This window comes from Pollicipes pollicipes, unplaced genomic scaffold (assembly GCF_011947565.3).
Source record: "Pollicipes pollicipes isolate AB1234 unplaced genomic scaffold, Ppol_2.1 Scaffold_4219;HRSCAF=4965_pilon_pilon_pilon, whole genome shotgun sequence".
In the NCBI taxonomy this organism is placed as follows: Eukaryota; Metazoa; Arthropoda; class Thecostraca; order Pollicipedomorpha; family Pollicipedidae; genus Pollicipes; species Pollicipes pollicipes.
The window spans coordinates 13,051,182-13,068,241 of NW_023596448.1; the positions used below are offsets into that span (position 1 = coordinate 13,051,182).

The 17,060-nt window shown below is 51.3% G+C and overlaps 1 protein-coding gene across 1 annotated transcript in view; it reads left to right on the forward strand.

Moving 5' to 3' along the window:
* The window catches only part of LOC119095961 (regulator of G-protein signaling 13), a 15,267-nt gene extending 5,678 nt beyond the window's left edge, over window positions 1-9,589 (forward strand). The window contains exons 2-4 of the mRNA XM_037218824.1: window positions 6,463-6,531; window positions 8,342-8,520; window positions 9,151-9,589. Coding sequence (XP_037074719.1) covers window positions 6,472-6,531; window positions 8,342-8,520; window positions 9,151-9,400 — 489 coding nt within the window. The 5' untranslated portion in view covers window positions 6,463-6,471 and the 3' untranslated portion in view covers window positions 9,401-9,589. The remainder of the gene's footprint in view (window positions 1-6,462; window positions 6,532-8,341; window positions 8,521-9,150) is intronic.
* The last annotated feature ends 7,471 nt before the right edge of the window (window positions 9,590-17,060 follow it).

The window sequence follows — 17,060 nt, forward strand, 5'->3', positions numbered from 1 at the left end:
GGGTTGGGTTTCAAAGCAGGGACATATCATGCAAATGACGTATTGGTGAAATAAATTGCATATGAGAACTCTTATCGCATTCGGCGTCAGCGATGGCAGCTGGTTTCTCTGCTCGCAGGCGAGGTCAGATAGCGGCTTCGTTAGCTGGCATCCCTCCATGGCAGGCGCCGTCCCTGCACGCGGTGATGGTGACGGATTGACGCGACTGGTACACACCTCCTAGAACAGGTCTCAGAACGCACATAGTCAACACACTTAGAACGTGTCCATGGTTACGCTTAGAATCCTCGGAGAAGTGCGTTACATGGCGGCACGAGACAATCTATGCCATTTTTGGCAGATCAAAATGGGCTCTTAAGAACGGGTGTAGTTCGCAAAATAAATTGAGAGTACTGCGTAGGAATATACAGCTAAACTATATCCAAAATATACAAACCGAGTGTCCCCGAATTTGATCACTTACCTCCTGAGTTTGGGGACCGGAACTCCCCAACTAAATTGTAAACGATGCCCCTGTTCCAGAGCTTTTAATCGACATGCCAAGCGGTGCTGGGTGAAGCATGACAGCACAGGCACTTCACGGTGTCGGCTCGTCACGCCGTGGTTGATCACCCAAGTGTGCGCTGAGGACTCGGTGCCGTCATTTACTGCTACTGTCGACCCTTCTTTAAATGCGACTTTAATTCGCCACACTCTGACGAAAAATCCGTGGCACAGAGTACTTTGCCCGTCATGGTCTTCTTATGTGAGTGCAGACCAAAACAAACGCATGAATTATATCATTCGACGTTTAGAAAATAGGAACGCAAAAGGCACCTTTGTAGCAACATATGTAGCCGTTCATTGCGACCAACCCTATGCAGGTAACACAATGAGGTGAACCTCGCAGCAGTAGCCGTTAACTTTCCTGCGACAAGTGGAAAGGTGACCATATACCAGACTCAGCTGCCGCGCTCCCGCCGTCCAGTCCGCGGCACGTGTCCAGCCCACGCTCAAAACGGGCCAGGTGCGCGCAGGGCCACCAGCGGGGGACGCCGTCTCCCCCACGTCCGCAGCAGCGCAGCTGGTCCTGCCGCTGCGGCGCACCTGGACCCAGTGCCGGCCCGCAGTCGCCTTCACACGCTGCTGGCGTTCCCACGCGCCGCCAGGTTCCCACGACGGCCGCCTTCTCCGGGCGCGCGCGCTGCCGTCCCAGCGCAGGCGCCGTACCTTACCTGACCGGGTGACGTCACGGCTTCGCAGCCATTGTTGGTGCCGTCGTGTGGCCGTGCTGGTCGCTCTCCGGCTCATCCGAGGGGATTTAAGGTAAGTGAGACGGTTCCTGCCATCTGGGTGGTGCCCCTGTCCAACTGGCACGTGGCAAAGCGCGAGGGAACTATTTTTAGCCACGGTGGGAGGCGTTCGGTGGGAGCGCTTGGGCGTATGTGGCCTTCCAGCTGTCGCCGCAGAACGTGCGTCGCCATATTGCTCGGAGCTCCTGAGATCACATCATTTTAGGGCAGAAAGGTAAGTTTTTGGGAACGTCCTGATCGGTTTGGGGGAATTCGGGCATTACAGCAATATGAAAATTGCCCGGGGATGCTCTTCTGACGATCGGGTGAGGGGCGGTGCTTTCTGGTCCACGTGATCACGAGTGAGGACGTCATCGATCGATACCAGCTGACTGCCCGACGGCGGCGGGACGACTTGCAGGTGCGCCGGCCGGGCTATTGCAATGGTCCGGTGGCGGCGGCCGGCAGCAAGACCGCCGGCTCCCGTTCGGAATGGGGGATTCAAGAATGTGCTGCAAATGCTGTTGGAATATTCTTCAAAAAACACTCAGTTTGTTGCACACTGTTGGTATGTTGCACTACCTTGCGCGCGAAAACTGCCTTTGGTTGATCAGTCATCACTCGATGCAATGTTGCATGGACCTCGTTTGCTCAGCAGTTGGTGGCGCCACCTATACGGATTGCTATTGAGGTCTAGCAACACTTGAAATTACTGGTCAGGAGCTGTAACACGTCTCGACAAACGGAGGGATGCATGCTTTTTTGCTGTCGTCATGCGAAGTGGCAGGACATGCAGCATTGCAACCTTGAGTTTTTAGTTTGATCTTCTGTATTGCGCGAAATCACGCTTGCAAATGACTGGAGAATGGACGCTGTTGCTCACCGGAGGAAATCTCATGTATGTTTGACATGATGGAGTCTTTTTCAATACCTTACATTTTGTTTATGCCATAGCTTCCGCCCCGCCCCTATGAAGGATCATTTGTAATGAAGCACTAAACGACAAATCACTTATAACCTTGTCGTAAGCATCGCTTGGTAGAATATTAAATGTCATTGTGGAAAGTGTGAGGCTCAGTTCCCAACACCGTCGTTTTAAATGTAGATGTAATGTTTTGTGAGGCGTTCCCAAATATCCCAGATACATGCATTTAGACATCAGTTCTACCTCTCTTTAGCTTGCTGGATCATTTCCTCAACGAAACAGATTTTTTACCCCACAAAAATTTTCTTCTGAACTCTGAACATTTATTCCATCGTCTCCATACAAAGTCAAGGAGAGCTGTTTTTCTCTTGAGTATTCGCAGTTTTTGAAATCTAAGTCACCCCATGAATGAGTGAATTAAACTACTTCCTGCACGAGCCACTCCATCTTAAAGTCACCCATGAGATGCTCAAGACGCTAATTAAAATTAGCAAGCAGCATTTTAGCGTTTTAGCATTTTAGCAACATGTTGTCGGTTAATACGGGAAGCAACGGACGTCAAAATGTCGGGGACGGGTACGCTGCGCATAGCTTTCATGACAGACGCACATTCAGCAAGTGTGATACCGGTGTGTGACTGGTCCAGTTGGCACTTCAGGAACAATAGCAGGGGCACGTGCCCTGTGACGTGCTGGCAGTAGCGTGACTCTCAACAGGTAAAAGGTGGCGCTGCTGCTGCTGTCAACGAAGCGTGCCACAGCTCGAGACAACCCCACTAAAGGAAAAATTGACTTCGAATCACGCGCCTTTGTGAAATGGTCTGCCCCTTGGGAAAGGAAAGTGGGAGAATGAAGCATTTAAAGCACGCTTCAGGTTTTCAGACTGCTGTCTGCCAATCTGTCTGCTTCCCGCAGGCTCACCCGAGATATGTCAGCTGTCTTGCGAGCTGCTCAGTGATTGGTTCCCTCATATCAGGCTTCACACAGGCCACATTGTCAAGGAAGCTTCGTCATACCCATAAAAAAAAACGCTCGCATTCACTGTGATTGTCGTGCCCTATTGCCTTGATAAAATAAAAATATATTCACAAGCCGAGCCAACCAACCCACCAGACGTTGGACACTTGCTGGTAACCTACGGTCTAAAGGCCGTTCAGTGAATCAGAAAATTTTTATTTGTAGTACCGACAGCGCTCGTTGTAAGCGCCTGTCATTAACCATTTTGACAGGCAACACATCAGTTAAAACGTGCGAAGATGTAACCCAACGTGTCATAATAGAGCACAGGATGATACCTTATGTTCCAACCAGAATGGCAGAGTTTCATTTTGTCAGGGTACAGTTCTGAGCCATGGCAATCTTAAGATTTATGACAATCTTAGGAAGACATTGCCATGGAAAATTTTAGGACTAGTGAGATGGCAGAGGAACGAGGTGAAATAATTCTACAGCTCTGCATCTACAGCGTCTGCTGTCTATGCTGATACGTTATTCCAGTGTCGTTCAAATTAGTTTAGAACGGCTGACATTTTAATTTTGTTTATGGTTTGCGGTAATTGCTGCTGTACTGCATTTTGTATTGATTGTTTGAAGTTGAGCGACGTCGGTGCCAAAATGAACACTTTGGGATATAAATAATCATCTCCTGCTATCATGCTGAGGCAGAAATGTGCTCGACTAAACGGGAAAGTGTTGAGCACCAAGGAAATAAACGTAAATTTGGAAGAGACAGCGCTAGTAGTTTGTCACATCTATGCGTAGATAAAATTCATGACTTGGTTTAGCATGGTCAGAATTATTGGAGAAGATGCCCGATTCAATTTCATTCAATTTGCATAGCTTGATTGGGGAACATTTAGACTAACTTTCAGCAGTACATTTTTGACACATTGGTGTCACTTCTGTGAGTCACCAATAAAAGAGGCAAAGCAGCAACAAACTGCCTGTTTTCATGCTTGTGCGTGCACCCAATGGTTTTGGAAGTAAGTACTTCCCCTCAGCGTTGAGTAAGTCCGAGCAAGGCGCAAAAACGGAGCAATGCTAGTGCACGGATGTTTGGAGTGTGCACATGCCACCATGAGAACGCACCAACCCACTCATCGTCTATTCGCTCACAAGAACTATCGTGATCCACTCTCCGGGGCTCCGCCTCGTCCTTCAAAGGCCCGCTAATGCACCGGCAAAATCGCCTGCCGAAGGTTTTCGTCACACGCACATCTCTCGCCTCGGTTCAAACGGCTGGATTTGCATAATCACCACCAACAACTGCGGCGGCATATTAGCAAATTGAATCGCTGCTGCCTTTGTATGGGCTCAATATCCGGTTATATCTGCATGCTGTGCGCACGCTGAATGGAGGCTGTAATTAATGGTTCGGCATTCGCGCTGAAGACCATGAAATCGCTATCAGCTGCGCAGCGATTTAATTAAATGTTTAATAAAGCGCATTCCGTGTCCCCGACCGCCGAGACATAGGGTGAGAGAAGAAGGAATATTGGGTCGTGTGTGAAAATAAAAATCCAGTCAGAGAGGGATTCGGTCACAGACAAAGCCATGCGGCACGAAACAATACCTTTGGCGTGATGCGTCATGATGTACGCTTACGAGACTGCATCCAGTGACCGCCTCAAACCTCGCGGCTTTTCCCGCTGTTCGATAGCTTGCCGCGCCATCAACAATCAGGTCTCAGATACACTGGGATTTTAATGCAAACCACAAATAGCCTGCCGTCGACCACCCTCCGCTCAATCAGCAATCGACCAGCGCATTCCTTTCAGTCACCACAGCGCGAAGGAAGCGCGTTCCCGCGCCCCACGAACCGTGCCATTGTGCGTGACAGGGGTTATTTGGTGGGGAGGGGAGGTGGTAACTGCACCTGCCCGTGGCCAGAGTTGTCCGCTCGGCTCAGCGTAAACTCAACCACCCCATCCATTGCAGGGCACTCGGGCGTGAGCGTCGGCCCTCCGTTCCCGCCGGTTGTCTCGTTCCCCTGCTGGTTTTGCCGCGTCCTGCATCGTTGAGTACGGGTTGCTGGACGGTGGCCCGACTGCCCTGACCGGACTTCACAAGCCGGTGTCCTTTTGTCAGCGAGTGGGCCCAGGATCCTAATCGGGCAGAACCCTCGCATGCCGAAACGACGGTGTGGCGTCCGATGACCGGCCACCGACACGCACCCGGGCCGTCCCCGCCAACCGACATGGCGTGCATCCACCACTGGGGTTTGTGAGGCTTGGGCCCCGGTACATCCCGGGAACAGCTTATATTTGTGTTTGAACAGTGTGAAACGGCACTAAAGCAGACAAAAAATCACTGACCTTCCATGATCCCTCCCCTCCCCCACGCCCGCCCCCGATAACGCGTTTCTTCACTGTCGTGACACGCTTTTGCTGCCGGTGCAGGAGTGGAGATCTCGGTCTGACGACACGGCCGCACTACCAGTGGCTGACAGTGACACAAAAACCGTATCCGGAGCATTTCGACACAATCGCTGATTTCTATGCAAATGACGCCGGCCCCTGGGACCCCTAGCGCGTCGCCAGTTGCTGTGATCGACCTGACTGCGTTCGTTTCCATAATTTAGATTTCATCGGGCTGTGCGCACGTAGTCCGGTAGCCGCAGTTCCATTATCGGGCAGTTCTAGCGCGCGCCCTGACGCTGGCTTTGATCGCACCGCCCGACCCTTTGATCGTGCCGCGTGGCGGTGGCGGCGCGCGCGCACGACGGCCACGTGCCGGCGCGGGGAAACCATGGAAACGCGCGCGATTATCGAGCCTCCGCGGCCGGTCACGTGGCGTGCACGTGCCGCGCCACGTGTGCCGCCTGTGGGTATTGTGCCGTGTTTTCCATAATTTTGGCAGGCAGTGTGCCGCGGTCGCGTTTTACTGGGGGACGGCATTTTTGGAAGAGGGGTGGACGATTGAGTGACAGGAGGGGAAGGCGCAGATGGGCCACAAATGACCAGCACATGTTCGCCCATGTTCCGACTTCCCACCAACAGGGCAGACAGAACACAGCGAAACAGCCATGGACCTAGATTCAGCCAAAGTATCGAGCTTGCATTGACGTGCTGTGTCGGGAGAACATCACGCAGAGGTGCATAGCCGCACATGCACTGAAACACCCTCTGGTTAGATGGAGGTACCCACAACCAGCAAACGTTGTGCTGTGAAACACCAGACATTCAGGAATATATGTTGCATGCCGCTCGTGCTCCTGGTTTTTAGAGAGTGTGTCTGCTTATGTACTGACCCGATCTGATTTTTTCAGCAACTGTCAATGAATTGTTTTGATTGCTTCAGACCGAAGACCAGCTCACCAGTACGCAACGAATCAAAGGTGAATCTTGCACAGCTGCAGACAGGTTGCCGTCGTAGAATGTTTCATGTCATTTGTGATCGGTTCGTACTTTTGGAACAACTGTAGTTGCTGTCTTGTCTGACGTTATCACACCGCCACCACATGGGCTAAGATATAGCTGCAAGCGTCCTCTCAAATTTCCAGGTGAGCCGGGCTTCGTTGAATGTTTGCAGTGCAACCGTTTCTCTGCCCTGTTTGAATGCTGCCTCTTGTCACGTTTTCCGCGCTGTTACCACATCCTTAACTCAGGCAATGTCGGTGTCTGGAGCTCGAACAAAGCGCCCACTTTATTGATGAGATAATGTATAGCCCACTGCATGGGCTAAATAACTATCACTAAAGCCGTACAAACGTGTTATTTCCATTTTATGCACCAACCTGCTAAGCATCTCCTTTTTGTGTTGCTTACAGAAGCGCATCGCGAAGGCCATATAGGCTTACTGGAGTGTTGCACTCTGAATTCTACGCTTTACTTGGGCGCTTTGTCTACTCCATGTTCGCCACAACCCAATCCTAACTAATGCACACATCAATCCATCGACCTGAAATCCTGGTGACCGCACCGTGACGTTACACCTGGCAGCCTGGTGATCGCGCCGTGGTGTTACACCTGGCAGCCTGGTGACCGCACCGTGGTGTTACACTGGCAGCCTGGTGACCGCACCGTGGCGTTAACCTGGCAGCCTGGTGACCGCACCGCGGTGTTACATAGCAACCTGATGCCGCATCGTGGCGTTACACCTGGCAGCCTGGTGACCGCACCGTGGCGTTACATCTAGCAACCTGATGCCGCACCGCGGCGTTACACCTGGCAGCCTGGTGACCGCATCGTGGCGTTACACCTGGCAGCCTGGTGACCGCACCGTGGTGTTACACCTGGTAGCCTGGTGACCGCACCGTGGTGTTACACCTGGCAGCCTGGTGACCGCACCGTGGCGTTACACCTGGCAGCCTGGTGGCCGCGCAGTGGTGTTACACCTGGCAGCCTGGTGACCGCACCGTGGTGTCACACCTGGCAGCCTGGTGACCGCACCGTGGTGTTACACCTGGCAGCCTGGTGATCGCGCCGTGGTGTTACACCTGGCAGCCTGGTGACCGCACCGTGGTGTTACACCTGGCAGCCTGGTGACCGTACCGTGGCGTACACCTGGCCTGGTGACCACACCGCGGTTGTTACACTAGCAACCTGATGCCGCACCGGCGTTACACCTGGCAGCCTGGTGACCGCACCGTGGACGTTACCTGGCAGCCTGGTGACCGCGCCGTGGGTTACACTGGCAGCCTGGTGACCGCACCGTGGTTACACTGGCAGCCTGGTGACCGCACCGTGGCGTTACACCTGGCAGCCTGGTGACCGCACCGCGGCGTTACACCTGGCAGCCTGGTGACCGCACCGTGGCGTTACACCTGGCAGCCTGGTGACCGCACCGTGTGTTACACTGGCACCTGGTGACCGCACCGCGGTGTTACACCTGGCAGCCTGGTGACCGCAGTGGCGTTACACCTGGCAGCCTGGTGCCGCACCGTGGTGTTACACCTGGCAGCCTGGTGACCGCACCGTGGTGTTACACCTGGCAGCCTGGTGACCGCACCGTGGCGTTACACCTGGCAGCCTGGTGATCGCACCGCGGCGTTACACCTGGCAGCCTGGTGACCGCACCGCGGCGTTACACCTGGCAGCCTGGTGACCGCACCGTGGTGTTACACCTGGCAGCCTGGTGACCGCACCGTGGTGTTACAGTCGGCTCCGGTGACCTCTGAGACACGGTCGCCACTATCCGTGCCGCAGCAGACGGCGGTGGGGCTCGAAAAGCCAGGGCTCGGTCCGGCCCGGAAGCCACGCTCGAATTACGCCAGCTTGGACGAGGTGCTCAAGTCGGAGAAGGCGATGGAGGCGCTGCGACAGTATATGGTCACCATACGGCAGGACCACCTGCTCGACTTCCTCGCCGACGTGGAGCTGTACAGGTGTGTCACCAGTCTGGTCGGCTTTGGTGATGCCCCAACGCGTACTTCGGGTCGGTCGGTGCAAGGAGCCCACCTATTTGAAGTTCTAGCTGTGATTGAGTTGCTACGGATGTATGTGGCTGTGTCTGAGTCGTTGCAGATGTATGTGGCTGTGCTTGAGTCGCTGCAGATGTATGTGGCTGTGCTTGAGTCGCTGCAGATGTGTGCGACTGTGCTTGAGTCGCTGCAGATGTGTGGTTGTGCTTGAGTCGCTGTAGATGTACACTATCTCTCCAGTTTGTAGCCAGATTGCTTGGTCGGTAAGTTATCATCCATTACGCATCAGCTGCGGCTGTTATCCTATGACGCCTCGTCAGTGGTGCTTATTCGACCACTTGCTTATGCCAAGGTCTGAGGCGTAACAATCCCTGCCGCTGGTTAGAACGCGGAGGTCAGCAGAATTCGGACAGCTCGAGCGCGCAGCCCGGAGCCTCGCAACTGCAAGCAGACTAAAAACGAGAATTTTGAAGGCGCTGTTAATGTCAACCACATTCCTGGCTGGACCCCTGCATGCAGCATCCAGCCGTTCTGCCACCCTCTCCCCCGCCCCCAGCACTGCCACGTGATCTGACCCCGACCCGCCGCCGACAGGCGCCAAAGGGACGAGGCCGACCGGCTGAAGCTGTCCCAGCAGATCTTCACGACGTATCTGAAAGTACTGGCAGAGCGTGAGGTCGTGCTGGACAAGCCGCTGCGGGACAGCATCAGCGCCCGCCTGCAGGAGGCCCCCGCCACGCTCTTCGACAGGGCTGAACGTGCCGTCACGGATGACATCAGACGTGACGTCTTCCCCCACTTCTTGAAGACGCCGCTGTTCGAGCGGCTGGCCGGCCTCGCCTGAGGCTCGTGTGGCCCAGGGTCACTGACCTCAGGCGTGACCTGGGGTCAGGTGTGACTTGTGTCAGGAGTGACATACCGCCCCGCGGTGGCCTAATCTGGGTCCTGGAATACGCCACCAGCTAGACGACCGTCCAGATGATGGTCTGTGTGATTTACAGTTGCTCTTTCGGCCTTGCTTCAGATTGGGTCGTCCGTTTGAGAGCATGTGCACGCTATGCACCCATGGGTGCCTTGCTGCAGTGTTTACCCGACCCATAACGGGCATGCACACTGTGATCTGTGAATGCCATGAGATCGAAGGCCGACTCTTATCGCTTAGGGATGCCTCGTCACACTTACGATCGGTCTAGCTTTGAAGTCGCACCTAGGATCGGTTTAGCATTGAAGCTGCACCTAAGATCCGTCTGGCTTTGGCTTGCGACTGCGAGCAACAGGGTGGCGATTGTGCTCTTGTCTGGACTTCGGTGACGACATTGAAGACTAGTGGAACTGAGGCATATAATCGACTTTTTTCCGCCAGAAGGAGTATGGCCGCTTTTTGTTTCTGGCTTTTGTACAATTTCTTCCATGTGATGTGCCATGTCATACTTAATTTGACTCGTGCAGAGACTGTAATTGGCGGGCTCCGCTGAACGTTGCCGCCAAAATGGGACCAGGCTTGCACATAATATGCGACTAACGAACGCTCCATGTCCGGCGTGTGCGTGCGTAAAGCCAATATTGGCGAGCGTAATGGATGCTGTATTGGTGGTTGTTAGACACGCATTGCAAGTTACGCCGTGAACATCTGCATTATTGTGTGAAGATGCTCAAATCCTTCGCGAGGTAGTTGTGTCGTCTTATCGTCTTATGCGCTGATTCCCGTTCTGTTTTTCCTTGGTCATATCGCTATTGCGTGAATGTCTACAAATATATATATATATATATATATATATATATATATATATATATATATATATATATATTGTAGGACGTCATTTTTGTCACACTCAGAAATTCACGTGTAATCCAATGATATTACACCAGTGTCTACCACGTAGCTATAGTAGAACATTTTGATCTTTTGCGTCTACAGCTTGCTTCAAGTTGGCTGCATTTGCCGCTGAAAACATGTGTTTAGTCCGAGTACGGCAATGAAGTGAGCTGTAACTCTGGAACACGAGAAATCTGTCATCTATGATTACTGATTTCTGATTTGAAATACAAGCACCTGTGTGCGATCCTTCAATTCGTCTCAAATATTCATGACAAAGCAAAAATCAATATTCTTTTGTGCAATGCAGACACAAAGAAGCGATGAACGTACCTCAAGCAACTTTGTCCTCACACCTGATTCTGAAACTCCGGAATGCGATGTTTCGCGGTCAACGTATCTTCAATGGGCGGACACAAACCAGGGTGTTGGCACGCCAAGGTGGCACACGTGGCACATGTTGGCTGTCTCGCGGATCGCCACGTGCCACGGGCCGCGAGCGGTGGTCGGCAGCTGCCGTTAAATCAGGTGGTCGTGTGCGGGAGAACGTCCTCCCAAAAGCAACACGGGCGATAGAGCGATCTGAGAATAGCGGCGCTCAGACTGTCCTGTCGAAAACAATTGCATTCCTGTTCGATTTTCTAACATGCCAGGCTTTGTGTGGAATGTGGTCGGTTTGATGCGTTCAAGGGCGTACGTAGCAGCACATCAAGGGGGCGGGCAGGTTCGATCAAAACGGGACGTGACCGACCTGGCACACTGGACACAAATCCAACCATGGATGCAATCTACACACATTGATTATGCTACTCCACAATCCACAAAATGACACGCAAGCCATGATGTGAGTGAGCAGCAGGAGTCACTCTGGGTATAACGGGAGTGTGCCCGCGGAATGGAAACAGAACGATGCTGTCTTAACAGTTTTGAGTTATTCCGTTCTAAAACGGCGCGTTGTCCAAGACATTAGCCCCACTGGTTCTTCACAGGTTCCGCCGATTGCGTCAGGGTTTAACCTTTTCGGAGAAGACTATGGAATACACTGTTCAGAAGTGAGAGTCGGTGAGAAGTATCTGGCGATGTCTCTGGACCGTGATCGTGACGGAGTCAGGATCAAAGCATTGATTTGGAATTATGATTCTGCAAAGGTTTAAGTAACAGGGTGGCATAAAGAGAAGGAAGTTTTACTTGGAGTTATCATTTTTTACACAATTAACGAAGAAACCAACGATAAAAGACCACAAAAAATGAAATACCATGTGCCTCGCAACAGCGCTGAACAAGTAACCAGCCTATAGGAAGGTCAATCGGTGTTTGCTTTCACAATTCAGCAATGGGGTAAGCGTTCAGCTGCCACTTTGGTTGGATCCACGAAGTTGAGAGTGTAAGGTTAGAGATGAGGTAACAACGACACATGCAGACAAACGGGAACATATTCTAACATAAGACATATCATCGGTACAAAAAGTTTCCTAGTTGGGCTAAGCTTATGCACCACGAATACAACAGTCAGAAATCCCCACAATCTCTGGATCAACCTGGAGGAGCCAATATAATGAAGGCAGTTACTGCTACCGAATACTAAATTTGCATGACATTAACCGCATGCAAGCCAACCCTAAATTCATTCATGGAGTTCCCGCAGGCAAATGCAACTACAAACACGCGAATTAAAACATTCTTACATGTCCTTTTTGGTGAACATATAGACAGCAGTGCGACACATTGAATCTCGCGCTGATTAACCGCTTCTATTAAAGCTGACGCTTATGGGGGGAGTAGGGTTAATGTGACACTTCATCTGCCATCATCCAGACAAAAAAGGTAGAGATGAAGGAGAGAAAAAAGTTTGTTATGAACGGGATGTCGTGATTGCATATTGCGAACTCTAAAAAAAGAGTGTTGGGTGTTGAGTTTTCATCACATTATTGTGCATTATATGTGTTTTCAGCGTATATTTATTAATAAGACTACATGTATGGCGAGAGCGTGGGTCCATCGCACGGTCTGCGGATTCATCGGTTGCCGCCGCCTGCCCGCGTCGACCGTGGATCGGCGGTACAAGTGTTTGTAAAAAACCGTTGCTGCTTGGGACCAAGAATTTTGGAACAACGCTCATTGGTCTCAAACACGTGCAATGAAGGCCCGTGAGGTTACTAAAAAACTGGGAGGGTTTGCATGCCATGCCGAGGAGGTGTCCTCAGAAAACCGTAGGGAGTATGGGGGCAGTGATCGATGTGCCTCCTCTTCCACCAGGGCGAGGGTTCAGAATAAAATGAGCGCCGCGTGTCGATAACTACTTCCTATTTTATGATGGTAATCACATGATAGAGCAATGGACGAAAGTAACAACTCCAACAGCCGCAAAAAGCTGCTCCACATGTCAAACTTCAGTACATGATAGTTTATCTAACATGTGACTAATTGGTACAGCACGACGTAATGCTAGCATTGTGTGCACCTGATCTGGCTTCCGCTTGTCCTTAATGTGTTGTGTGGTTGTGTACATCGCGGGCGCTCCGATCTTGAAACATGAACCAACTCAAGGCAAGTAAAGGTCGACCTAACCCACGAAGCAATGACGTCACGAACCCTGACTGGCTCAAATGGCATGGATAAACATAGGCGTAAGAGCGTTTCAAAAAGTGTATGTGTGGCACGGTTGCAGTATCCCTAAGGCTTTCTTAGGGAACTGTTCATAGGGGCAATCCGGCGACCGGGGGCGAGGGGATACAGATGGAGAACTTCATCCGCTCTTGATTCGCATGGCAGATAGGACATTACATTAATGTGCTGGTTGCTATGCTAGATAAATGAAGATGTAGGTGTTACCTGCAGGCTCTTTTTGCTGGTGCATAATCTTACCTAGTAGAATAACTGATGCAATTTGACAAATAACACTACTCAGCCTCCTGAAACTATTCGACTGCAATAATGCGGAATATATGCAAGTTCCTTCGTCCCGCCTCAGCCTTTTCCCTGTGGGGGTGGGGGTGGGGGGGGGGGGGAGAAGGCGCGTTAGTGGGTAGGCATTATGGGTCATTGGCGAGGCATCTGTCTCCCTAGTTTACATCCCAAAATACGGCCTTGGCACAGGCTGATCCGAATTTTGAATTCGAATCCATGGCCAATAGTGTACTTAAGTTGTCATATGTCTGGACTTCACAAACTGCTTTTCAAGGAACGAGCTTTTGTCGCAGCATGTTAGGCACAAGCAAATTTGGAAACTTTAAATATTGCATGCCAAAAACAATGTGACCAAATCCATAAAACTGGGGTCTCTTTTCTAAAAAATAAGTTTGAGGCTGAAGATCTTTCTGTCGGATATTCCTTGTGTGAGCCCTACCCCTGCCTGCCGACGGCGACCGCTGCTCCGGACCGTCTGTCCCGCGTGAGCCCTGTTACGCCCGCCGTCAGCGCCACTGCTCTGGACCGTCTGTCGCCGTGAGCCCTGTTACCGCGCCGTCAGCGGCCGCTGCTCCGGACCGTCTGTCCCGTGTGAGCCCTGTTACCGCCCGCCGTCAGCGGCCACTGGTCCGGACCGTCTGCCCCGTGTGAGCCCTGTTACCACCCCCCGTCAGCGGTCACTGGTCCGGACCGTCTGTCCCGTGTGAGCCTGTTACCGCCCCCCGTCAGCGGCCACTGCTCTGGACCGTCTGTCCCGCGTGAGCCCTGTTACCCCCCCCGTCAACGGCCACTGCCCTGAGCCGTCTGTCCCGTGTGAGCCCTGTTCCCGCCCGCCGTCAGCGGCCACTGGTCCGGACCGTCTGTCCCGTGTGAGCCCTGTTCCCGCCCGCCGTCAGCGGTCACTGCCTTGGACGGTCTGTACCGTGTGAGCCCTGTTCCCGCCCGCCGTCAGCGGTCACTGCCTTGGACCGTCTGTACCGTGTGGGCACTGTTACCGCCCCCCGTCGGCGGCCACTGCCTTGGACGGTCTGTCACGCGCAATACTGACTGCCAACTGATCACCGGTGACTGCTTTGCTGCATGCTGAGGATCAGCACCACTACTAAGCGGTGTGTCAAGCAGATATGACACGTGCTGCAGTACTTAGTTCCTAACTATGCTTGCTTAAATTACACCATAGCAGCAAATGACTTTTCGCATTGTAGGCTTTTTGATGCAGCTTATGTCAATTAACTATATGTTAACTATTGTCTATTATTGTAGCATTCATTTTTTTTTAAAAATCGTTGCCTGGAATACATGCTAGAGTGCGGCACCTTCTGTATTCATCATTATTACATCACTTGCCGGATGAAGGTATGTTTTTTGGGGGCATTTCATGAAGTGCCCGATATAGTTGTTAAGCTGCGAGTAGAACGGTCTACATTCCCACCTCATGCTAAATGCTCTGTAAACGATCAAGACTGTTTATTCATATTTCGTTCCCTAGAACAGCACCAATTGCACTCACTCCTCAGGGCGTCGATCGTGTGGCTGTCATCATTGCAAGCTTGGGATTTAGTGGAAAACATTGAGGCATGCATAACCCATATATCTGTATTGATGCCGGCTCCCGCAGACGCGTCCGATCGGCTCAGACTTCCCACTCTAGCATGTAGGAGGTACCTGGCGCTGAGTGCCTGTGCCGGCTGATTGTTTAACATGACAGATGCAGTTGGTCGAAGGCGAAGGGGTCTCCACAATTATGCGGCGTGATTGCGCAAATGCATTTGATGGGCGCATGTAAGTTTCCCCCAGAGCGTTGCAGGCAAAATTTGCTGACATAATGGACAAGGCAGCAATCCCAAATATTTATCCCTGCAAAACGTTTGGACTTACTAAAAAAGAAAAGGCTGATATGTTTTCGAAAAAAATACTGACATGCATTTCTTGGTTTCAGTGCAAGCAGCGCTCTTGTCTTGCACAGCAATCCATGCTCAACGAGCGCACCAGATGGATCCCTGTTCCTGAAACCGGAACCGTTCTGAAATGTCTCCCGTAAGTTCATGGATTTCTTTGCCGTCTTTTCAGTGGCGATGCCATTCTGCAGTAGTTGTCGGCACGTAATCAAATGCGCCGTCACCCTCCTGAAGACTTCTCTGAATAAATCGCGTATTTTTTGGTGCTCGAGCTACCTTAACGCGGCTTGGGTGCGAGGGCCAAATTGATCCCTCCGAAGGTTCTTCCAGAGTGTTTTCCGAACGACGTGACACGGCCGCGCCAAATTTTGCATAGCTGCAGATGATTGAATAGCAGATCATTTAGGATCATAAATTTAGATGTACCTTGTAAAGTTGCTGGCCTGTGGAAGGTCAAATTCAGGCCACGGTTTCAGTGAAACCAGTTCTTGGGGAATCGTTTAATCTGATGCAACAGCCGAGTGTCAGACAAAGCCGAGTGCTAGACAAAGCTTTCACCTCTGAGGCACTTTCTTTGGCAACACAGCAATTAGGTCACACCCAGGTCAAAAGCAATCTGCTTTACTGCTCTAAGGCCGACTGTATGGGGTAGTTTTTGAAGTTTTTATAACAAGACCATGCTAGGATAAGGAAAAAATGCTGTCATTTACCCCATGAGACAGTTTGTTCGGCCCATGCCCCCTCCCCCCTCCCCCTGGTCCTAGACCCATGGGAATAAGTCAAGTGTGTTGAAGTCATCCAAGACCGGGGTCACGCCACGCCAGCATTTGACAACCAGTCAATGTAATGGATGTCTTTATCTGGTAAGGTACAAATAGCTTTGCTGCACATGGATACTTCAGTGCAAGCTTATCAACAGTCATGATCACAGAAGATCATTGAATGCTCTCCTATGGTGTTCGTACCATTTACTCAGAAGTAAATAGCAACGCACTTTGACTTAACACGCACCCGGTTGGCCAACTGGATACCCTTCGCTCTGGTGGCGGGGTCAATTTGATCCAATTGAGAACTCAAAAAGTAGAGAGCTAGAGAAACCAAATTCACATGCTGCGTTGCCCTGCACGTTAACTCACTTAGGCCAAAGTTTGAGGTTCCTAGGTCATGACCTTTCGGTCAAATAGGGTCAAACAAGGTCAAATTTCACGTTGGTCTCCAAAGGCCCCCTAGAACCTAGATAACTGTTCTGAACAAAAAGTCACAGGTTTTTTTAAGGTCAGCGGCCTTGCGTGACCTTTGGAGGTAATGCTGACCAAAATCATAAAAGACTGCATTGAGTTTTGCATTTGAATAAGCGACTAAGATTACGCTAGGCAGTATGTTCCGAAAAACAAGGTGTTGACTTGGGTCATTTTAGGTCAATGACCTATTGTGACACTAAAGAAGTCCGTAGAAGGGTATATAATGCAGTTTCTTCTTCCATCAACAAATTCGAAATGGGCGCCAGACACTACATTCATACAACAGGTCCTAGAGTAATAAAACAGGTTGGTTTTGGCCTTGGTCTGACTTCCACACCTGACCCTAGGTCAATGTTATCAGCTCATTCAATTGTGGTGTTGCCTAAGAAAGTGAATATATGGCTTTGTCTAAGCACTCTCTTGTTGGATCACATAGAACGATGGCCTAGAAATTGCCTTCTCTAAAAACCATGACCTGACTTCGACCTGCCATAGGTCAGTGACTTACAAGGTACATCTAAATTGTTGACGTCAGACAATCCGCTATTCAGTTGTCTCAGCTATGCAAAAAGTTGGCGCGACTACACTGCGCGCGTTCGGAAACCATTCCGAAACACCTCTGGAGGGTCAGTTTGACCCCTC